The sequence below is a fragment of the Pteronotus mesoamericanus genome, unplaced genomic scaffold (genome assembly GCF_021234165.1).
Source record: "Pteronotus mesoamericanus isolate MK-2021 breed Mesoamerican mustached bat unplaced genomic scaffold, CSHL_Meso_final contig_20, whole genome shotgun sequence".
NCBI classification, from domain to species: Eukaryota; Metazoa; Chordata; class Mammalia; order Chiroptera; family Mormoopidae; genus Pteronotus; species Pteronotus mesoamericanus.
This window is the reverse complement of record NW_026555085.1, coordinates 8,793,720-8,816,613: the sequence shown is the minus strand read 5'-3', so window position 1 is coordinate 8,816,613 and position 22,894 is coordinate 8,793,720. Positions and strand designations below refer to the sequence as shown.

Genomic DNA, 22,894 nt, shown 5'->3' with positions numbered 1-22,894 from the left:
GATCTCAGACATCTTGTGTATCAATATTTTTGCTGATATACCTCCTAAGGTAAGGGGAAAAAAAGGAAAAAAAAACCAAATGGGACTACATAAAACTAAAAAGCTTTTGCACAGCAAAAGAAACCATTAGCAAAATGAAAAAGGAGCCCACTGTATGGAAGAACATATTTGCCAATGATACATTTGATTAAGAGGTTGATTTCTAAAACATATCAATAATTTATACATTCAGCACCCAGAAGACAAACTATCTAATTAAAAAATGAGCAAAGGACCTGAATAAATATTTCTCCAAAGAGGACATACAAATGGCCAAGAGATATATGAAAAAATACTCAACGCCACTAATCATCAGAGGGATATAAATTAAAATCACAATGAGGTATCACCTCACACCTGCCAGAATGGCTATCAACAATAAATGAACGAACAACAAGTGCTGGCGACAATGTGGAGGAAAGGGAACCCTTGTACACTGCGGGCGGGAATGCAGACTGGTGCAGGCACTGTGGAAAACAGTGCGGAGTTACCTCAAAAAATTAAAAATGGAACTGCCCTTTGACCCAGTGATCCCACTTCAGGGAATATATCCTAAGAATCTTGAAACATCAATTCCAAAGAATATAGGAACCCCTATGTTCATTGCATCACTATTTACAATAGCTAAGATCTAGAAAGAGCTCAAATGTCCATCACTAGATGAGTGAATAAAGCAGCTGTGGTCCATTTACACAATGGAATACTACATGACTGTAAAAAAAAAAGAAAAAGAAAATCTTACCTTTTGCATCAGCATGAATGGACCTGGAGATTATTATGCTAAGTGAAATAAACCAGACAGAGAAAGACAAATATCATATGATCTCACTTATATGTGAAATTTAATGAAAGTAAACTGACAAACAAAATAGAAAGAAGCATGGATACATGGAACAGACTGACAGCTGTCAGAGGGGAGGAGGAAAGGATGTGATGATAGCCATCTTTTCTCTTTACTATGATCCTATTCATGCTCCTCATTACCTTAAGAGTGTTCTCATCACTGAGGTTCCTTTACTTCTATTTCCAGAACCTTCACCTGAGCCTAAATACCTATGGAAACTGTGTGTTCTGCAGACATCTCACGCTCAGCACATACTGAACCAAATTCTCATTTTATCCCCTTGAAATGGATGAAGGCAAAGGGATTAGCAAAAAAGCATGTATACATAAACACATAGACACAGACAACAGTGTGATGATAGCCAGAGGGAAGGTGGGGTGCTAGGTAGAAATGGTCAAGGTGTAGGGGAATGAGGATGGAAAGAGACTTTGTGAGGGGCAATGGGTGCACACTGCAGCGTGCAGATGATATTTCGTTGAATTATACACTTAAAACCTGTATGGTTTTATGAACCAATGTCACTCCAATGAATTCAATTTAAAAGATAATAATAAAAAGTAAAAACAAAGTAAAAATAAATGTTCCTTCACATTTCTCAGCTCTGTTTTCTCATCTGCAAAATGAAGGTAATACCTATTTGTAAAGGTTATTGTGGGCATTACAGATGATGTAACTTAAGTGAAATTAAATGAATGAATAGCTGATTTTTAAACTAGAATTGATTACCCCCTTCTGAGTGGCACTACAGTAAAGTTTTACAGACCTTGGCAAAAAGAACTCCATTAAAAAGAGAACATGCATCCCTTTCAAAATAATTCCCAAGAGTTAAATTCATTAAAAAGAGAAGCTGGTAAGAGGCTTTGCAGAACGGAACACAGCCCACCCTTCCTGCAGAGGTTCTGTGACCAGGTACTGCTGGTGTAGTCCTCTCTCTGGCTGGCCAGTCTCAGACTTGATGAGGGAATGAAGTCACAGAGCCACTTTGGCTTGTTTGTTGGTTTGTTTTTTAATTAAATGAACTGTTATGTATTGTTTTTGTGAAATATGGACACAGTCACAACACACCCTTCTCTAGGTACTGATGACTCTATTTTCTTTCATAACTAAGGTTCTTGAGGAGTTTCTAAACTTACCTCTGTTCCTTCACCTTGTTAGTGCAATGTAGCTTCTGCATCCATCCACTCCACTGAACGTTTCAACACAGTGACTATTAGTTACCACTTTTCATGACTTCATACCTTCAGGCTCCTTCTCTACCTCATTGGCTTCTGGAAACTCCTCTGAATTTCCTCCTATCTTGCCTCTCCTTCTCACATACTGCCCCTTGCAAGCCCCATTTTCCTATGCTGGGAGACCCCAGGGTTCTTTCCTCAGCCATCTTTTCTCTTTACTATGATCCTATTCATGCTCCTCATTACCTTAAGAGTGTTCTCATCACTGAGGTTCCTTTACTTCTATTTCCAGAACCTTCACCTGAGCCTAAATACCTATGGAAACTGTGTGTTCCGCAGACATCTCATGCTCAGCACATACTGAACCAAATTCTCATTTTATCCCTTTAAAACTGGTCACTTATTCATTTGTTCAACATACATTTTTACAGTTGGTTAGTACCCACTTTATAGTAATGGTAGAGGACAAAGGTTATAATAGTCCATCCCAAGAGTTTACAGCCTGGTGAAAGAGACAGAAATGTGAGCAAAATCTTTCCTTTTTTAATTTTTAAATTGTTTATTCTATTACAGTTGTCCCAATGTCTTCCCCTTTTTTAATGCAGTGTGATAAATGCCACTAGAGAAACTAGGGTATCATCCTAGACTCTTCTTACCTCCTTTTCACCCCATATCTAATCAATTACTAAGCCTAGTCAATCTTTCGTACTTTAAACTGTCCCCCCTGACTCTCTCTCTACTCCCACTTTCCCTTCTGTTTTGCAGTGTGCCCAGGATTCAGTTTGATCAGGTATGGTAAGACATGAAAGCACGAAGGAAGAAGTTTATACTCACAGACTCCTAGAAGCAGGAGGAGGCATACCACTGACATAGGGCCCTGTGGGGAAGCACCAGGCTGGTCAGACACCAGGAGTGAGGGGAAAGCACAGACAACTGACAGACTTTATTGCACTTTCCATGAGAAAGGCAAAGGCAGGCAGGCCTAGCAGATTTAGGATTGGCTAGTTTGAATAAATTCAGCAAGCCCTGGGGCATAGATGCTACTCCTATTCAGCAGGATCCTTGACAGGTATGATTAGGACAGAGGAATATTGCTTCCTGGAGGGTAAAGCCAGATAGAGGCAGGGTTCAGAGAATGGGCTCTGCATTGGTAGATTTGCATATGAAAAGCACATTTCTGGACTAGCACTGAGAGGAGCAGTCTCTGCCTAGTCAGCAAAGTTCCACTGCCAGAGCATCAAGAAACAGAAAACAAAAACGTATAGTTAACACACCTGCCTTAATTTAAGCCTCTGTTGTTTCTAACTACAATTATGGCACCATCATCTGCTCTGGATCACAAACTCAGATACCTCCAGGAATCAGGCAGGTAATGCCAATGACTGAAGCAGGCTGGTGTGGTCTCTGGTGAACTGCAGGACTGCGTGTCCATATATGGAGGCAGCTGCTGCTCAGCTCCGGCCACCTAGGAATGTAGGCCAAATATTGCCAGAGCCTTCAATTATTTCAAAAGAAGTCAGAAATATTTTTGTTTCTGTGAAATCTCCCAATTTTTAAAAGTTGACAACTGATTAACTCTAATTAATCTCTAAATATTTTGTACCTCCAATAATTGTACCTTGTTAAATTGTCATCTATTTGACAGCAGTACTGTGTCCGTATGTACATAAGTTGAAAAAGTTATCTAAAATGTATACAAAAATACAAAGTGCTAAATATTCACAGCAATGTTGAAAAACAACAAATTTGTTCAAGACATATTAAAAGGCTACCATAATTAAAACAGTGAGTAATGATGAAAAGATAGATAAAAAATAAAGCAGTGAAATAGACTATAGTCAAATATATGATGAGTTGATTTCTGGGAAAAAATGACACTATGATGTGGCTGAAAAACAGATGACCTTTTCAATAAATGGAACTGGATTACTTGGATGTCTATATTGAAAAAAATAATCTTAACTACAACTACCTCAGACTTTATAAGAAAAATAATTCTAGATGAACTATAGTTCTAAATGCAAAAATAGTAAATTTTATTTGTAAATATAAAGAAAATCACAGGAGAATATATTCATGACCTTTGGGTGAACAAAACAATTTTAACAGGATACAAAGAGTACTAAAATAAAGGAAAAATTGATACCTTAAATGTCATTAAAATTAAGACCAACCAAGAGTGAAAAGGCCAGCCAATGACTGGGAGGAGATATTTGCAATACACACTCAGACAAAGAAATTATATCCAAAATATACAAGGAAAAAGAAGACTCTTACAAACCACTAAGAGAAAGAACTATACTTCAACTGGAAAAAAAATAAGCAAAGAACTAAAAACAGGCTGCCAAATGGTCAGTAAGAGATGAAAAAGTACTGAATATTATTAGCCATTTGGGAAATGCTAATTAAAGCCACAATGACACACCTGCCAGATTTGCTACAGTGAAAAAAATTCATGATGTCAAGGGTGGGCAAGGATGTGAGGGAACCGAAATTCATGAGCTGTTGGTGGAAGTGTAAATTGGTCAAACCACATTGGAAAACTGCTCTGCAGATCTACCACAGCTGAGCATACATATCCCACAATTCTGTCTCTAGAGTACACTCAGACATGTACAAGAATATTCATAAAACCCTACAACTGTTCATAAACATTACAATGGATAAACAGATTGTGATAAGATGGGGTAAAGTTGAAGACTGTACAGCAATAAGAATTAACAAACTATTGGTCCATGTCACATCATGGTTGAATCTTACAAACAATGCAAGAAACAGAAAAGATACAATAGAGTGACTGTTGTATGGTTTGATTGATCCAAGTTCAAAATTAGGCAAAACTAATCAATAGGCTCAAAAGTGAGAATATGGGTACCCTTGGAAGGGTAATGACTAGGATAGGCCATGAGGGGTTTTTCTGGGGTGCTAGTAAAGTTTTATTTCTTCATCTGTGGGCTAGCTACATAGTTGTACATGCTTTGTGACACCCAGGACTTGTGTACATTTCCTCATATATGTTACAGTTAAATAGTTTACTTAAGAAAGAAATACACCAAACTTTTTTTTAAGTAAACATTTCACTCTGGAGAAATTATAGAAAAACACATTGTCTTGTTTTCTTTCTTACCTGGTTAATGTTATCTGAAATATTTGATAGCCAGCTATAAAAGAGGCCAATCTTGACAGACTTTGTTTTCCTGAACCACCAACACCCACCAGCAATGCATTTCCACATGATGTTCGAATTATTCGTGAAATCTGTTTCGAAATAACAGAAAATACTCTTGATTTTATTTGAAAATAGAATTCAACTGTTTTTATTCTCTTGCCCTAAATGGGTCCAAGATTTGATCATATGCTTCCAGACTATATTAAACATTTTCCTTAAATGATATATCTCAGAATTTTAAAAACTAAGGTTCATAGCAATTTATTCTATTCAAATTATTTCCATGCCCATCTCTATTTTCATCATGAAAAACAGACCAAATTATCTTTCCTGTCCTATTTCAGAACTACTATGTGTGTGTGTGTGTTTTTTTTTTCAACTAAATGGATGGTTGAGCTGCTCTTGCCAATCTACAGAAATAAGTGTAGAATTGTTGGCATATTATTCATCAGTCTAACACACTGATTTACATAGACACCTAGCTCTACCATGAACACTAATACCTCTATCATATCTCTCCCAATGAAAATTCTTTAAACATACCAAATTCTACTTGCAATGGGGGCAGAAAGGCATTTGTAGAAAAATAATTAGAGAAACAAAGTTTATAGTCTTATGTTGCTTTTCTATGGTTGATTTCTTCAGTGAGGATAAGACTCAAATTGTGGTTCAAATCTTATCCAGGCCAATTTAAGACATTGCTAAAAAGCTGTCTTTTACATTAACGACACTGACGAGGAAGAAAGTCTGGATGGATCACTAAATTCATTATCACCACTAAAAAGAATTTTTTTTAATGTGACTTTTAGAAAAGGCAGATCAGTAATGACACCTTGGTATACATTGATTCTATCATTGTATTTTTATTTTTATTTTTTTAATTAATTTATTTACTTTTTTAAATACATTTGTCTCTGCCTTCCCCCCACCTCTTTCCCTTGCCCCGTCCCACCTTCCCTCCCTCAGCTCTTCCCCTTTGGTTTTGTCCATGAGTCCTTGCTATTAGTTCCTTGACTTTCCCCTTCCCTTCCCTTTCCCTGCCCCCCCTTCCCTCTTGTCTCTGTTGATTTCTTTTCCTTTCAGTGTTGCTGGTCATATTTTCCTTGCTTCTTTGCATTGTTGGTTAGATTCCGCTTATAGGTGAGATCATATGGTATTTGTCTTTTGCCCCCTGGCTTATTTCGCTTAGCATGATGCTCTCCAGTTCCATCCATGTTGTCACAAAGTTTAGTACTTCTTTTTTCCTTTCTGCTGCGTAGTATTCCATTGTGTATATGTACCATAATTTTTTGATCCAGTCATCATTGTATTTTTTAAATATGTTAATCTCTTACATGGTTTTACACCTGGAACACAGTCCCAGGCCCCTGGGACCTAGCCACAGTGGGTACTAGATAATTACTTGAATGGTTCAATGTCAAATAGCCCCAGGACATCTAGAAATTCACCAACTTTGCAGAAGACAACTGTACAGTTGTTCATATGGAAAATAGTACAATAATTAATAAATAGTAGTACAAGGAAAAACTGTGTTTCGTGTACTCACAACTGTAAACCTACTTTTGCCCCACCCTGTATTATAAACAGTTACCGTATTTTGCTGTGTATAACACGCACCCATGTTTTTGGCCCAAACTTTCTGGAAAAATATATTTTGTTTTAATTTTTTAATTCATTTTCTTATTTATTTATATTTAGATAGTTGTTTTTTGTATTATGAAGGAATTTTAATATTTATTTTTGAATATATTATGGTACAAGAAACCTTATGTAACAAATAATTTCAAAACACAAGAACAGATTTCTTGTACAAGATACAAGAAATTTTATGTACCAGTAAAAATTAGTACTACCCATGTATAATGCACGTCCTTATTTTTCCCAAAAAATTTGGGCAAAAATTGTGCATTATATATGGCAAAATACAGTAAATGCCTCTTTTTCATAAACTTCTATACTCTGTGTTCTGACTCCTGGAGAAACTCCATATAGATCTACAAATTATGCAAATAAACAACTCCTTTCTGTAGTCTCCCAGACTTGAATCAAACCATATTTCTTTTTGATGCTGCCTCTAGTTGGATTCTATTTTTTCATCAGTCCTGTATACCTGCTTTCCCCATTCCCCATCAATTTGCCCCTTATCTGTAAGCCAGCCATGAGACTGACATTTTAAAAACAATTATCTTTTTAAAAAATATTAATTATGCTGTTACAGTTGTCCCAATTTTTCTTCCTTTGACCCCTCTACCCAGCACCTCCCACTCCCTCTGGCAATCTCCCCTCCTTTGATCATTTACACAGGTCATGCGTATCAGTTCTTTGGCAACTCCATTTCCTATACTTGCTCTTAGCAGCCCCCTGACTATTCCGTAACTACCAATTTGTGCTCCTTAATCCCTTCACCTTTTCCCCATTCACCCAGACTCCCTCCCCATTTGCCACCACCCCAGTGTTCTCCATATCTATGATTCTGTTTCTGATCTGCTGTTTGCTTATTTTGTTGATAGTTATGTATTTATTGCCATTCTAATGTTCATAGTTTTGAGCTTCTTTCTTAAATTTAAGTCCCTTTAACATTTCATATAATAATTTGGTAATGATGAACTCCTTTAGCTCTACCTTGTCTGGGAAGCACTTTATCTGCCCTTCGATTCTAAACGATAGTTTTGCTGAGTAGACTAATCTAGGTTGTAGGTCCTTGCTTTTCATCACTTTGAATATTTTTTGCTAGTCCCTTCTGCCTGCAAAAATTTCTTTTGAGAAATCAGCTGACAGCCTTATAGGAACTCTTCTGTAAGTAATTCTCTTACTGCTTTTAAGATTCTCTATCTTTAAACTTTGGCATTTTAATTATGATGTGTCTTGGTGTAGTCCTCTTTACATCCATCTTGTTTGGGATTCTGTGTGCTTCCTGGACTTGTATGTCTATTTCCTTCACCAAATTAGGGAAGTTTTCTTTCATTATTTTTTCAAATAGGTTTCCAGTTTCTTGCTCTTTCTCTTCTCCTTCTGACACTCTTATGATGGGAATGTTGGTACATTTGAAGTTGTCCTAGAAGGTCCTTACACTATCCTCATTTTTTTTTGGATTCTTTTTTTCTTCTTGTTATACTGATTGGATGTCTTTTTCTTTCTTATGTTCCAAATCATTGATGTGATTTTCAGCTTCATCTGCTCTGCTGTTGATTCCCTGTAAATTGTTCTTTATTTCAGTTAGTATATCCTTCATTTCTGCCTGGGTCTTTTTTATACTGTTGAAGTACCCACTGAGTTCCTTGAGCATCCTTATAACCAGAGTTTTGAACTCTGCATCTGATAGATTGCTTATCTCCATTTTGTTTAGTTCATTTTCTGGAGTTTTGTTCTGTTCTTTCATTTGGGCCATGTTGCTTTGTCTCCTCATTTGGCAGACTCCATGTGTTTGTTTCTATGTGTTAGGTAGAGCTTCTATGACTCCCTGCCTTGGCAGCATGGCCTAATGTAATAGGTGTTCTGTAGGATCCAGTGGCCCAGCCTCCCTTATCTCCCAAGCTGTACTAGAGGTACTCCTTCTGTGTGGGCCGAGTACACCCTCCTCTTGTAGATGAGTCTTGATTGCTGTCAGCAGGTAAATGGGAGGGATTTACCAAGTCCAGACGGCTGGTAGGATTGTCTATACTCCTGGCTGGCAACCACCTCCCTCCTTGGTTTGTGGAGGTAGTTGGATGGTGCTCCGATGTAGTCTGTAACTGTCCACTGGGTGCACAGGCTCTCAGGCTTCCCAGATGGTGCAGGCCAAGGTCAGCCTCCACCTGTGTTCTGTCTAGGGCCCCTTGGTGTAAACTATAAAACCACCTGCAGAGGGCTGCTAGTGCCAGGCTTGGATGGGCCTGTAAGTTGGATAGTGTGGACCCTTAGGTAATCTTTAGGGCAGGGCTTACAGTGTGAGCCAAGCTGATGGAGATTCAGATATGGTGCTGCTACACTGTGGCTCTGTGTGGGGAAGAGCTCCAAACAGGTACGATGGCTGCTGTTTGCAGTTCTGTCTGGGAGGAAGCTGTCCCCCAGCTCTCGCCCTGATCCCAGACACTTTAGTTCCTCCCCATATGTCACTGGTGCCCTTCAAGATGCTGCCCCAATGCTGGAGCCCAGAGAAAGTGAGTCAGTAAGTCCTGTGTAGTGCAAGTTCCTATAAAAGGAGTGGCCTGAGAATCCCACAGCTTCTTCTGCCTACCCAACCCCCATTAGTTTTTACAGCCAGAAGTTATGGGGACTTATCTTCCTGGCACTGGAACTGTGGACTGGGTGGTCTGGTGTGGCAGTGGGATCCCTCGCTCCTGAGATATCCCATTGTTTTATAACCACCACATCTGGGTTTGGGACCAGCTGGTTCTCCATCTCCATGTCTCTGCTCCTCTGTCCCTCCTACCCATCTAGATGAGTGTGGTTTCTTTAATACCTTAGTTGTTGGACTTCCATACAGCTTGATTTTCTGACAATTTTGAGTGCTGGTTGTTCTATATTTTAGTTGTTAATTTTGCTCTGGTTCTGCAAGGGGGAAAGCTGCATTTACCTACGTCTCCATATTTACCAGGAGTCCAAAAGCATCAACTTTTCCTCCATGGGGAACAGAATTTCCACTGCACTAAAATATGATTTAAGGAGGGAATGTTTCTTCACTGGGTTCCCCAGCTTAATTTATTACTTACTGACTCACTGTATCAAAAGCTCTGAATACAAAACCCATCAGTTTGCTCTTGAAAAACATTTGCTCTCATGTGGAAGAACTCAAATAAGGAGTTTATGATTAAGTCTTTGGTTTCTGAGAGAGTGAACTAACACAACTCATGAATACTCTTCTATATGCTACCTGATACTATATATTTATTCTCTCAAAAAGTTTATCTGTGAAATTTGCTAAGTTTTTACATGATCTATTTATGTCAATAAATAGTCAATAGTTATAACCTTAATAAGATGAGTCATTGCATCTTTAAAAAACACCAGGTCAAGAGATGTTCCTCTGATGATTTCATTGAACTGTCTCTGGTAAAATTGGAGTCTTTCAGACAGAAAGTCAAAGGATGGTACCTATGGGTGGGGAAAGAGAGATAAAAATAATATATAAATCCAAAATTTATAAAAGTTGAAATTGCAAAGACACTCAGAAGTAATTCTACATTTTTAAAAAAGAAAAACCTAATGCATTTCTAAAAACTTGTCACAGATTAGCTGACTTTTAGTTATTTCCATTTTCAGAGGCCTGACACCTAACTGTCCAATAAGAAATTATTTCTGACTTTCCCCTTCAAGAACCCCAGCACCGACTCCTATCCATGGTAATGAAGGTTGGAATATAACAAATACTTTTCTCTGTTTTTATTTGCCTTTTAATATTATCTATGGGGGTTTTTTTATCCTCACCAGAGAGCATTTTTTTCATTGTTTTTATAGAGAGAGGGACAGAGAGAAAGAAAGACATCAATGCGAGAGAAAAGCATTAACTGGTTGCCTCCAGAATGTTCCTAGATCAGGGACCAAATCAGGGATCAAACCAGCAACCTAGGTATGTGCCCCATCCCAGAATTTTCAGTTCTGGGATGACACACCAACCAACTGAGCCATACCAGCCAGGGCTATTTATGGCTTTTAAAAATATATATACAGAAGTTTAACATTGCTTGCATAGTCAAATTGTTCTGAAATATTCACTTATTTGCTCTGCAAATTATTTATTCCCATTTATTTCTTGATCTATATGCACTTAATTACTTTGTTATGTCACCCTGTTTAAAAAGTCCCTTTTGAGTCTTGTTTCAAACTTTATTAAACCTATGCATTAATTTAGGAAGAATGATGTATTGCCATTTAATCAAGTAAAGTTTTATCATGTTTATTCCTAGACATTTTATGTATGTTTGCTGTTGAATAAAAAAATTTTGTTGTATTTTCTATCTTGTGATTTCTGGAAAGAATTGGCAAACTTTTTCTGTAAAGGGAAAGTAGTAAATATTTTAGTATGTGTGGTCTCTGGAACAGCTTCTCAAAGCTCTGCCAGAGTGGTGTGAAAATTGTCAGACAATTTATAAACATGTGGGCATGGCTATGTTTTAATACAACTTTATTTATAAACACTGAAATTTCAGTTCCATATAATTTCACATCACACAATATTATTATTCTTTTGATTTTTTTCCTACCCCTTTAAAAATGTAAAAATCAGAGGCAACATGGTGGAGGAGTGAATGGAAGTCACACTGACCTCCTCCAGGACCAATCTAGAATTACAACTAAATTATGGAGAAATCGCCTGGAACAAACAACTGAACAATAGCGAGAGGGGAGCCTTATAACCTTGGACAGACAGAAGAACCAGCTTTAGCACAACCTAACTGGTAAGGAGTGCAGCAGAGACTCAAGAAGGCTGGCTGGGAGCCCACAGGCAGCAGCACCAGAGGGATACTGAAATGACTGGTTGGATCCCCCTGAGAAGAGTGGGGTCTAAACCATAAGTGCAGATCCCCCACCTACAGCACCAGAGCCCAAAAGGTACACAGATAACAGCCAGATGCTAAAAGCAGTAGGGTTGCTCTCTGCCAGAGACAGGCAGCTGGAGAGCCAAAGAGCCGTTTAAAGGGCCAGAGCATAAATTTTTATTTGCAGCCACTACTCTGGTCTCTGGCAAAAGGCGGAGGCAGAGTGGGCTAGAGATGCCTGAGGAGAGACTGCAGACATAGGCTTTGGGGAGACCACTGAGAGAGTAACTGGCAGGATCCTGGTGCTGAACATCCCCCATACTGCAGCAGCCATCTTGTTAAAGCAGACACCTGAGTGGCTGCAGCATGAGAGGAAACAATAGCCCTGCCCACAGGAGGGACTCTGCCCCATCCTGTGGTGCCTAAGCCTGACTACTGAGTGCAGAATGACTAGGTTAACAACTGAAGGAGACAGCCACAGATGGTAGATTCCTGGAAGTCTCAAACAGACTGCCTAAGGTCAGATGCGGTCAACATCTAACATCATCAGAGGCAGATCCAGAAAGAAAAAACAGTGGTAAATATTAGAGGCTACTGAGGTGAAATCCGCTGTGGTCTTTGCCATGATTTGTGATACTGTCTTTACTACATAGGTTTTTAACATTCATTTCAGGTCTGTCAAGTCTGTGCATATTAAGTCATTAGATTTTATACTCATAGTTTATTTCTATCCTTTCTTATAAAAGTATTAATGTCTTTACAGCCTTATTAATATTTGTTCATTTGCTGTTGACAGGAGGATGGCAGGGGGGAGTTATTTTTGTGGATGTGGGCTTGTTTCCTGGGCTTTGTGATTTTCCTCTGGTAGCACCTGCACAAAAACACACAGGACATGATGGGCAAAATGACCCTCAGTCAACCAGCTGGAGGGTGGGACCCACCAAAGAATAACCAAACAACAATCAAAACCTAATTACTTCCAGAGAGCCAAAATAAATGGGATAAAAGGCATCCAAGTGCAGCAAGTTCAGGAGATCAAGGAGACTGCACCACTGAATCTCACAGGTCTCCTACCATAGAAGTTCACACCACAAACTCAGAAAGTCAAAACAGATCAATTTAAGAAGCAGAAGCAAAAAAAAGAAGAGTCTCACAAATAATGGGAAGACAAAGAAATACTTCCCACTTGAAGGGAAAGGAGGAATCCCCAGAAAGAGAAATAAATGAAATAGAGGCAAGTAAACTATCAGATATTGAGTTTAAAACAATAGTTCTAAGGAAGCTCAATGAACTCAATGAGCTCAAAGAGAATTACAAAAAACTAAAGGGAAACTATGAGAAACTTACTGCAAACTTATCAGCATGAAAAAGGACATAGAAACTATCAATAAAAGACAAGAGGAAATGAAGAATACAATTTCTATATTGAAGAACACAGTAGAAGGAATCAAAAGCAAGCTAGATGAAGCAGAGGACCAAATCAACAAGCTGGACGACAAGGTAGAAGAAAACTCCCAGAAAGACCAAGTAAATGAAAAAGGACTCAAAAAGAATGAAGAGGCCTTTAGGGAAATGCAGGACAACCTGAAACGTAATAGTATCCATATAATAGGGATACCAGAAGGAGAAGAGGAGAAAGGGATAGAGAACTTGATTGAAAAAGTAATGATGTAAAACTTCCCTCATTTGAGGAGAGAAAATCTCACACAAGTCCAGGAAGTACAGAGGGTCCCATTCAAGAGAAACCCAGTGAGACCCACTCTAAGACATATCATCATTAAAATGGCAAATATCAAAGACAGAGAATCCAAAAGGCAGCAAGAGAGAAACAGGCAGTAGCATATAAGGGAGCCCCAATATTGCTTGCAGCTGACTTCTCAACAGAAACACTACAAGCCAGAAGGGAATGAAAAGAAATATTCCAAGTCATGAAAAGCAAAGGCCTGAAACCAAGACTGCTCTACCCAGCAATTAAAATGGCTCTCAATTAAAATGGAAGGTGAAATAAGGAGTTTCCCAGACAAAAGAAGGCTAAAAGAATACACCTCCACCAAACCAACACTGCAAGATATGCTAAAGGGGCTGCTATAAGAAGAAGAAAAAGAGTGAGAACCTTAATGTAATGTAACCTTAAATGTAATGTAACCTTAAATGTAAATGGATTAAATGCTCCAATCTAAAGACATAGGGTAGCTGAATGAATTAGAAAACATGACCCACATATATGCTGTCTACAAGAGACCCACCTGAGAACAAAAGGCCTACATAGATTGAAAGTAAAGGAATGGAAAAAAATATTCCAAGCAAATGGACAGGAAAAAAAAGTCAGGGTAGCAATACTTATATCAGACAAAATAGAATTTAAAACAAAAGCCATAAAAAGAGACCCAGAAGGGCACTTCATAATACTCAAAGGAACAATCCATCAAGAAGACATAAACACTGTAAATCTATATGCACCCAAATAAGAAAATCTTGGAGGACTTCAAGAAAGATATAGACAGCAACACACTGAGTGTAGGGGATTTTAACATCCCATTGTCAACAATGGACAAATCTTCCAAACAAGATATCAACAAGGATATTGTGGAATTGAATGACGCATTGGATCAAATGGACTTAACTGATGTATATAGAACCTTTCATCCCAAAGAAGCAAAGAACACATTCTTTTCAAATGCACATGAAGTATTTTCAAACATAGACCACATGATAGGACACAAAACAAGCCTCAAAAAAGTCAAGAACACTGAAATCATAACAAGCATGTTCTCGGACCACAAGGGATTGAAACTAGAAACCAGCCTCAAGAAAAAAATTAAAAATATTCAAACTCATGGAGACTGAATAGCATGCTATTAAACAATGAATAGGTCAATAATGAAATCAAAAAGTTTCTGGAAACAAATGAAAATGAACACACAACATTGCAAACCCATGGGACACAGAGAAGGCAATTGTGAGAAGAAAGTTCATAGTAATACTGACCTACCTAAAAAAGACAGAAACATTTCAAATAAACAACCTAACCTTACATCTTCAAGAACTGGTGAAACAACAACAAACAAAACCCACACAGAGTAGAAGGAAGGAAATAATCAAGATCAGAGTAGAGCTGAATGACACAGAGACTAAAGGAACAATTCAAAGGATCAATAAATCCAGGAGGAGGTTCTTTGAAGAGATAAACAAAATCAACAAGCCTTTAAACAGACTCATCAAGAAAAAAAAGAGAGTGGACCCAAATAATATCAGAAATGAAAGAGGAGAATTACAACTGATACCACAGAAATACAAAAGACTGTATTACTATGAACAAATATATGCCAAGACATTTGAACACCTGGGTGAAATGAACAAATTTCTAGAAAAATATAACCTTTCACACTGAATGAAGAAGGAGAAAGCCGGAACAAACTGATAACAGCTGGGGAAATTTAAGCAGTAATCAAGAAACTCCCGGCACACAAAAGCCCTGGACCAGAGAGTTTCACAGAACTTTACAAAACATTTAAGGAAGAACTAACCTCTGTCCTCCACAGACTATTCCAAAAAACCCAAAAAGAGGGAAGACTCCCAAACTCTTTTAATGAGGCCAGTATCATCCTAATCCCAATACCAGATAAAGACACAACAAAGAAAGAAAACTCCAGGCCAGTATCACTAATGAACATGGACGTTAAAACCCTCAACAAAATATTGGCTAACCGCATTCAGCAATACATTAAAACAGTCATCCATCATGATCAAGTGGGATTCATTCCAGGGATGCAAAGATGGTTCAATATTTGCATATCAATAAACATAATACATCACATAAACAAAAGACAGACAAAAATCGTGTGATCATATCAATAGATGTGGAAAAAGCATTTGATGAGGTACAGCATCCATTTATGACAAAAACACTCAGTAAAGTGGGAGTAAAAGGGGCATACTTCAACATAATAAAGGCCATATATGAAAAACCTACAGCCAGTATCATATTCAATGGGCAAAACCTTAAAGCTTTCCCACTAAGATCAGGAACAAGACAAGGTTGTTCATTTTCACTTCTATTCAACATAGTATTGGAAGTCCTAGCCATGGTGATCAGACAGGAAAAAGAATGAAAAGGCATCCAATTTGGAAAGGAAGAAGTAAAACTGTCATCATTTGCAGATGACACAAGAGTGTACGTAGAAAACCCTACAGGTTCCACCAAAAAACTACTCAACCTAATAAGTCAATCTGGCAAAACAGCAGGATACAAAGTCAATATTCAGATATCGAAGGCATTTTTATACACCAGCAATGAAATATCAGAATCAGGACACAGTGAAGGCAGTCCAGAGAAGAAAGGCCATAGAAACACAGGACTACCTAAGAAAGATAGAAACATTTCAAATAAACAACCTAACTGTACCTCTTCAAGAACTGGAGAAACAACAACAAACAAAGCCCAGAGTGACTAGAAGGAAGGAAATAATCAAGACCAGAGCAGAACTGAATGGCATAGATACTAGAGCAACAAAAAAAATAAAGCACCTAGAAATAAACTTAACTGAGGAGGTAAAAGGCCTATATGCAGAAAACTACACAACACTGAAGAAAGAAATTAAGAAAGACACAAATAAATGAAAGCATATACTATCTTCATGGATTGGAAGAATTAACATCATCAAAATGTCCACACTACTCAAAGCAATTTATAGATTCAATGTAATCCCTACTAAAATACCAATGACTTCTTTCACAGATATAGAACAAATATTTCAAAAATACATATGGAACCATAAATGACCCCAAATAGCTGCAGCAATTTTGAGAAAGAAGAACAAAGTAGGAGGGCTACCCTAAAAATCATGAAACACCAATTCAAAAGAACCTATGCACCCCAATGTTCATAGCAGCACAATTTACAGTAGCCAAGTGCTGGAAGCAACCTAAGTACTCATCAATAAATGAGTGGATCAAAAATCTATGGTACATTTACACAATGGAATACTACACAGCAGAAAGAAAGAAAGAGCTACTAACCTTTGCAACAGCATGGATGGAACTAGAGAGCATTATGCTAAGTGAAATAAGCCAGAAGGTGAAAGACAAATACCATATGATCTCATCTATAAGTGGAACCTAATCAACAAAACAAACAAGCAACATAAATATAACCAGCAACATTGAAAGAAAAAACAAACCAACAGTGACACAGGGGAGGAGGAAGGGGGCGTAAAGAGGAAAAAAGGGGAAGGGTCAAATCAAGGAATATGTATAAAGGACCCACAGACAAAGCCAAAGTGGGGAAGGATTGAGGGTGGGAGGTGTGAATGGGTGGGGCAGGGGAAAGTGGTGGCAGGAAAATGGAGGCAAATATATTTGAACAATAAAAGAAAAAAAAAAGAGGTGGGATATACCACTGTTTCTAAGGTAAATATTTTGAAGTGAAAAAAACAGGAAGAAGAAAGACAATGTATTTATTTTTTCATTTGAAGGAAAGATTTAAGAGACCAATAACTAATCACTTTGCATGTGACCATCCTTAATGCAATAGATATGTTCCTCAGAAGTTGTATATAAACTGGATTTTTATCGTATCACCCTCCCCCCCTTAACTGTCAATAATTATAGAGGACAAAATTGAAAAATAAAGTTCATAGTTCTAAAAAAATAAAAATAAATAAAATAAAATAAAAAGGTAAAAATCATTCTGAGCTCACAATTGAACAAAACACGAGCATTTGACTGAATCTGGACCACTGATTATAATTTGCTTAACTTCTGGTATAAAGATAGTTATTGAGTGTTATATTTATATCATACTTGGTCATCTTAACTGAACTCTTATACTTGAAAAAGATTTTAAATTTTCTAGGATTTTATGAAGAGGCCATCATATCATCTTTAAATGAAATGGTATTTTTGTTTTTTCCTATCTCATAATTACATCTATTTTCTTTTTGTCACTTTATTGCAGTGCCTGGAACTTTCAAAGCAATATGAAGTAACAGAGAAAGTATCAGGCATACTTGTTTTATACCTAACTTCAGTGGGATTGCTGCTAAATTTCATTGAAAGAAATATTTTACACTTGGTGTATGATGACAGGAATCACAACTCATAACTAATGGAGAAGTTACAGCAACTCCATAGTGAGACTCTGGTCCAGGGAGAAATATCTAGTTATGTGAGTGATCAAAAAAAACTCTGTTTAAAGGTGAAAATAAATACCAATTCATAGATTTTGGGTACTTCAAACACAGTGTCTTCAGGTTCATCACCAGTTGGTTCAGGCATCTCACGGAGAAAATCTACAAAGTATGGCTCAGGAAGAATATAAGATGTCACATCTGAACTGATATTTTCTTCAATTGCGCGAACAAGTTGTACATTAAACCAATGCTCATCATCAGGAGTTATAAATCTGAAAGAAAAATCCAGAAGTAAAAATGCAAAATACAAAGGCTTTTTTCCTGACTGAGCATGGTTTCAACCTCTCTCCACCCCCTTTCAGCCCCATCCTGCACCTCCGTCACATCAGAAGAGGTAAAGAATGTCTGCCTTCTGACAAGACAGACCTAACCCAGCTAACACAGTTACAACATTGAGAGTGTTACTTACAGAAAATAATGACAAAGATAGTCTCCCCTTGACCAAACTTAGGCTCCTGTGACTTCCCTTCCCTCAACTCCTGGGCTTCCATGTCTTTTCTTTGCGTCACCTACTTTCAGCACGAATCTTGTCAAGTACACTTAGCCAGAATTCTCCACCCCCAATATCTGATCACCCTCTGTATGTGACCAAATTCCTCATTCTCCTTCATTTCCCTGTGGTATCCATCTGATCATGTGACCTGCAAGAATCCTGTTTAGGTCAGCTTAGCAAGAATCCCCCTATACCCCTGACATTTCCTCTTGCTGATTTTCCATCCTCTCACTTCCCCCATCCTCTTCCTTGGCTACAAATTCCCACTTCTTCCTTGTTGAATTTGGAGTTGAGCCTATTCTCCATCCCTTACTGAAAAACTCTGTAGCAGCAGCCCTTGTACCTATCACAACAGTCCTGAATGCTGATTGTGTTCTTATCATTTGAACAAGTATCGTGAATAGTTTTTTTGTTTAACAATACAGATGAGTCAACTGGGTGAGGTCAAAGGTCTCTAAAACTTGCAATTAAAGTGCAGAAGTGACAGTCAGTAGTGGGTGAACATCTTTTTTCTGGGTTTGTGGGCACAGCACACAAAGGTCCTTTTTATACCAAGAGAAAGAGAGGAAGAAGGGGACTAACATTTGACAAATACCACCTGTGAGCAAGGCACTGTAATGGGCCCTTACAACTCATAAGACTGGCATTCCCATCCATATTTTATAGAGGAAACAGGCTCAGAATGATGACAGAGTTTATGTACTGGATTTAACAACAACAAAAAAAACCTACACAGAGCTCAAATTTTTTAGAAAATGTATATAACTATAATTAATTTGTCTCTGAATGTTATCAACTCTCCGATATAATGATTTAAAAAGATTTCCTGTTGAATTTGGCAGAGAATTTTTTAAGGCGACCAGCAGGTGGGAAATGGTATCAATGGTTAACAAGCCCCAGAGAAAATTAAGACACTACTCCCAACTACTGATTTGAGTAAATGATGCAGGAATTAATCTATTGTATAAACTTTTGGTACAGTACATTCAACTCAACGCTGTAATATATATATACAACCTGTCTGCAACTACTCTGTTGCACTCGTGTTTGAAAAGTGACAGGAGAACAGAGATCGAATCACATTCTTCAGCTTTTATGGTTAACATTCCTTGCCAAATTCTGGAAAGATCTCGAAGATTGAAAATGTAATGAAATTTAGAAGGAGTTGGCAGCATCTTCACCTAAAGATGAAAAGAGATGTGATACTCTCACTCACTTTTCAGATAAACTAAAAATAGAACTGCTTTTAGAACTATTTTATTTCACAAATCCTGTTTTAAATAGGCTCTTTATTAAACAAAAGTTAAATTTATAGTTTCATCACAGTACTGATGGTAAAACACATATCATAATTAAACCAACATAGGATGTAAATCCCTTGAATAGTATGGATTCAAGTATAACGCACTAAATGCAGATTCCAGCCCTTGTTCTACCATTAGTAGGCTTTGAATAGGTTACTTCTCCCGATTTCTTAAAAACTATGTGAGGTGTGGGAATAAGTATTCCTAATCATTATTAACCTTATTAGTGTTGAAATAGGTCATAACAAAAAACTGAATGTGAACTGGTCAGCATGTTCACTTCTAAAGTCAATAATAACTATGTTCTATAGATTGCTTTGATTAGGTCTTTAATGTGTTTGTATTTCCACAAATTTATTTGTATATTGGAATCTAAATTTCACTAAGGGGAGCCAAGCTCAGTCATCATGTTTTCATATATCTGTATACCTAGAATAAATTGACAGGTAAATCTGACATGCAGCTGTTAAGTACTAGGTGGTGTTTCTGAGTATTGTTTGTTTGAATACTAATTTACCTAATATTTCTACCAACTTGTAGAATCTAAATAGACAAAGCTACAACAATGACCAGTTAGGGATAGTCTGGAGCTGTAGCAGGTTCAGGAAGCACTGTGGACCATGTATAAAGAGTATAATAGGTGTCATTAGCATTATTTTGGAAAGTGACACAATGATCATTCTGGAGATACAAAGCAGACTCTCCACATGATTAATTCAGGGAAGTAAATGGTTTCTTTAGTACTGATTCATGGAATATGTCCTTTCTTTGTTGAAATAGTACCCCATTGAGTTTGAAGAGTGATTTTTCAGGCTAATTCACAGTGGAAGTTAAAACAGCAGGTAACAAGGGAGAGAGAATGAAAAGAAGTGTTATTTCTCTCTTGGCTCAGTTCCATGCCAAGCTAAACTGTTCATTCTGTTCACCAAAATGTAAATCATACACTTATATTACAAATAGGCAAAAATAAAGAGACAAGCTATGTGAATATTGCTTTTTCATCTTTGCTGTAAAAAAACAGCCATTGGCAACTAAAGCAATCATTAAAGAGAATTAAATAATTCCTTTCTTTCCCTCCTCTCATTTATTAACCTATTTCTCTTTAATTTTTTTTAACCTCTCTTTTCTCACCTGCTTCTGCTCTAAAGCTATGTAAAGTAAGAAAAAGATGAAGTGATAAACAAGGTAAGTGGATTAAAAGAGTGCTTTGTGAAAACAGGTGATTTGAAGAAAAAATATAAAGAGGGCTGTTTATTTGGGGATGGGGACAGGAGGAAGATTCATTTACTTCTGTGACTCTATCTGAGCACCTCCCACTGCACAGTGAAGAGGACAGCTACATCTGCTGCCATCGAGGAGCATCCATTCTAGTGGGGGAGCCTGACAACACACAGGAAACAAACATATTGATAAACAGACAAACAATAATGATAAAAATTGTGGTTAGAAAATAAAAAGTCCAGAGACAAGTAATGCCTGAGATGAGGCCATGGACAGTTAGAGAAAATGACACAGGAAAGCACCTCGGAAGCTAAGAATGATGAGAATTATTCAAATTAATTATAATGGCTCAGAGGCATGAAAACTTGGAGTCTTCCAGCAACAGCACGATGGAAGAATGATGGAAGGGAAGATGGGTAGGCAGGGGCCAGCTCAGGTTCAGGTGCACAGGCCAGAGCAAGGTGTTGGGTTTCATTGTAAATGCAACTGGGAATCTACTAGTGGTTTTAAGAAGTAAAAATGATCTCTGGGTTACTTTTTTAAAAGAGCATTTTAGGACTGTGTAAAGAACAGACTCGAGGAGGGCAAAAAGAAAGCAAGGAGGTTGGTTAAGAAGTCACTGCATGATCCAGAGGGTAGGTGATGGACGAATCTATCAGGGTTCACAGTGAGAAGGCACTAAATTCTCAGCTTTGGGATATATTTTTGAAAGCATGATTACTGATGGATTGGATAAAGAGAATGAGAAACACAAATTAAAGATGGTGCCCAAATGTTTAGCCTTATGAGCAGGATAATTGTTGTTGTTAGTTAAGATGCATAAGTCTGAGGAAGGGTCATATTTAAGGACAATTAAGAGTTCTGTTCAGACATTTTTATTTTGAGATGGTTATTACATTAAAAATGGTGACATTTACTAAGTAGTTAGAAATATGTCTGGAGCCAAGAAGAGAAGCCTGGGATGCTGGTATTGATTTTGAAGTCATCAGCACAGAGACAGCCTTGCAGCTTGATGAGACTACCTGGGTAAAGACTGGAGGTAGATACCAAGTCCTGACATCCAGATCAGAGGCACTCCAATATTTAGAGAAGGGGGAGAAAAAGGGGCTTAGAAGAAGTAACCAATGATAGAGGAAGAAAACCAAGATGAGGGGTTCCCTTGAAGCCTAGGGAAGAAAGTATTTAGAGGGATCCTTTATGTCAAATGCTGCTAAAAGTCAAGTAAGAGGAGGAAGAAATCAGCCTTTAGATTTGGAAAGATGGAGTTCTTTGCTTACTTTGAAGAGAGCAGTGGAAATGAAAAGTTCCTGCACAATGGGTTGAAGAGGTGAAGAAAGGTAAGAAGTGGAGCTAGTAAACATTCACATAACAAAAGAAGCTTTGATAAAAAGACACCAGGAAGACCAAAGCTTTTCAGAAAAAGCATGCCTAAAGGCACATTAACTTGAACAATAGTCCCACTAGAAAACAGATGGATCTTGCCACACTAAATTATCAGACATTCAGATTTTGCCATTCATTTTGGAGTTTCTTTAAGAGATGCAGTACAGCACGTGTGAAGACCCTGTGCTGACAAAGAGCCATCTAATTTAAGGAACTGATTGTGGCAAGGGTGTGGATGGGGGTGCAGATGGGAGACTGTGTGGAAGAGCATTTCATGAGACACACCAGCTCCTCTTCTGATAATTCTGTATCTAGAATCATCCACCCAGGAATCTGAAAGGCCGGTACACTCTAGTTTTCCCCAGGACATAAGCTTCCATGAAGATGTAATTGGCCTAATGAACGTATAGTGAACTGTGACAACCAATCCTTAACTCCTTTTCCATTTTTTGGCAAATACATCTTTGTTTTTATCTCAGGTCTTCATTTAATTGCTGTTTCATGAGTCTGCCTTAAGCCATCTGGTGACAGCTAGGGGTCTGCTGAGCTTTACTTAGGGCACTGACTTGTATATTAAAATCTAGCCTATTTTAAGCACATTTCCATCCATTTACTAACTC

The 22,894-nt window shown here is 37.7% G+C and overlaps 1 protein-coding gene across 1 annotated transcript in view; it reads right to left on the bottom strand.

Annotated features, from left to right (window-relative positions):
- Positions 1-22,894, bottom strand: part of DNAH8 (dynein axonemal heavy chain 8) — a 302,018-nt gene that overhangs the window by 122,392 nt on the left and 156,732 nt on the right. Inside the window, exons 55-58 of the mRNA XM_054569318.1 lie at positions 19,384-19,547; positions 17,893-18,085; positions 10,175-10,297; positions 5,183-5,313 (exon numbers count right to left, since the gene is read on the bottom strand). Coding sequence (XP_054425293.1) covers positions 5,183-5,313; positions 10,175-10,297; positions 17,893-18,085; positions 19,384-19,547 — 611 coding nt within the window. The remainder of the gene's footprint in view (positions 1-5,182; positions 5,314-10,174; positions 10,298-17,892; positions 18,086-19,383; positions 19,548-22,894) is intronic.